The sequence below is a fragment of the Aspergillus affinis genome (assembly GCF_023601865.1).
Source record: "Aspergillus affinis strain CMG 70 chromosome Unknown NODE_136_length_94364_cov_86_416405, whole genome shotgun sequence".
NCBI classification, from domain to species: Eukaryota; Fungi; Ascomycota; class Eurotiomycetes; order Eurotiales; family Aspergillaceae; genus Aspergillus; species Aspergillus affinis.
The window spans coordinates 92613-94312 of record NW_026515917.1 but is presented as its reverse complement, the minus strand read 5'-3'; the positions used below and the strand labels follow the sequence as shown (position 1 = coordinate 94312).

At 52.2% G+C, this 1700-nt stretch overlaps 1 protein-coding gene across 1 annotated transcript; it reads left to right on the top strand.

The window, feature by feature from the left end:
* Positions 1–445: 445 nt before the first annotated feature.
* On the top strand, positions 446–1700 carry KD926_001780 (alpha/beta hydrolase; the record flags this gene model as incomplete). The annotated part of the gene is made up of 3 exons (XM_053105364.1): positions 446–589; positions 646–1174; positions 1228–1700. 3 exons carry the CDS (start codon positions 446–448, stop codon positions 1698–1700), a joined length of 1146 nt encoding a protein of 381 aa, XP_052951480.1.

The window sequence follows — 1700 nt, the reverse complement described above, 5'->3', positions numbered from 1 at the left end:
GGCGTCAGGTGATCAACTACGGTACCGGAGGATCCCCCATATCAGGAAGTTCGTATCGGAAGTCCGTATCGGGAAGTCAAGTCCGCATCAGGAAATCCTTGGCTCAGGAAGTAACATTGAAGACCTCAATCTCAGCTATCTAGGAGGACTATTTATGCCTTCTCATGTGTTGAATTGAGCGAGATATCGATGACGATCGATATTGTATGATTTCGGGGCCTCTCGGAGGCTTCGTTTGAGCGAGGCGCTGATCACCTTGGCCGCTACACTTGAGGCACCCCAAAGGCGGTGAACAGCGTGATGCAGTATTTCCAGCAGAAACCCCTTTCCCAGCAGGAAAGCGGTGTGGCTCGAAGAAGGAATGCCGTCTCTACAATACGGAGCTGGATTTCTTTTCTCTCCCAAACATACACCTACTTTCCAAAGTGTCTGCAACTCCCAGAATATGATCAACCTCGGTACCTTAACTTTGCTCATATCTGTGATGCAAGCCGCTCTTATCAAAGGCAATGCGCAATTTTACCGTACCCAGCTGAAGGACATTGTTCCTAAGCGGGAGGTTCTCTACGTTGGCGGGGAATACACCAAAGTCAAGGCAAGTCTCGATTCTCATATATTCCATGCATATCTAAGACTGGAACATAGGACGATGCAACCAATTATTCATCAATAGCTATGGTAGGGCAAATTTACGTTGAGAAGCTTGCGCCTGAGCCAGCGCCGGCGAACCCACCACTTCCCATTATCTTCATCGCAGGCGCGGGTCAGACCGGCACCAATTTCCTGGATACTCCAGATGGACGGCCGGGATGGGCCTCCTATTTCATCTCCAAAGGCCACACTGTGTATCTCTCAGACCAGCCCGCGCGCGGCCGTTCCTTCTGGTCTCCAGGGCAGGGGAGTATTGGGTCTATTGGCTCCCCCGATTCTGTCACGGATATCTTCACCGACGTAGCCAACAACGGCGACCAATGGCCACAGGCGAAGCTTCACACGCAATGGCCTGGCAGCGGTCGCATGGGCGATCCGACCTTTGACGCTTTCTACCGGAGTCAGGTGCAGTTCCAAACCGACCGGTTTATAAGCGAAGAGCAAAATGCGCAGGCATATTCAGCTCTAGTGGACCTTGTCGGCGACTGTTATATCATCAGTCACTCGCAGGCGGGTGCATACGGTATCTTCGGTCAAACAAGATGAACTTGTGAAGTTAGTTAATGGTTGAATTAGGCTGGAGGGTCGGAGACATGCGTCCAGACCGAGTGAAGGGCATCGTGCAGCTGGAGCCGTCTGGTCCCCCGTTTACGCTCCGTCCCCCGTTTGGAAATAGCCCGGCTTTTGCGTTCGGTCTCACTGACCTTCCAATCGGATACAAACCATCCGCGGGCAAGAATGCCGAAAACATCGAGACGATCACCGAGGCTGCCGTCGACGATGATCACAACGAGTGCATCATGCAGAAGTCCCCGGCCAAGCAGTTGACGAACCTGGCCAGAATCCCAGAACTGGTCGTTACTGGCGAAGCGTCGTTCCATGCACCATACGATTACTGTACCGTCGAATATCTGAAGCAAGTCGGCGTAGACGTCGAATACGTAGATCTCGGTAAGGAGGGCATTCATGGCAACGGTCACATGTTTTTCATGGAGAAGAACAACCTTAAGATCGCAGCCCGGGTGTACCAGTGGCTGAGGAAGCATTAA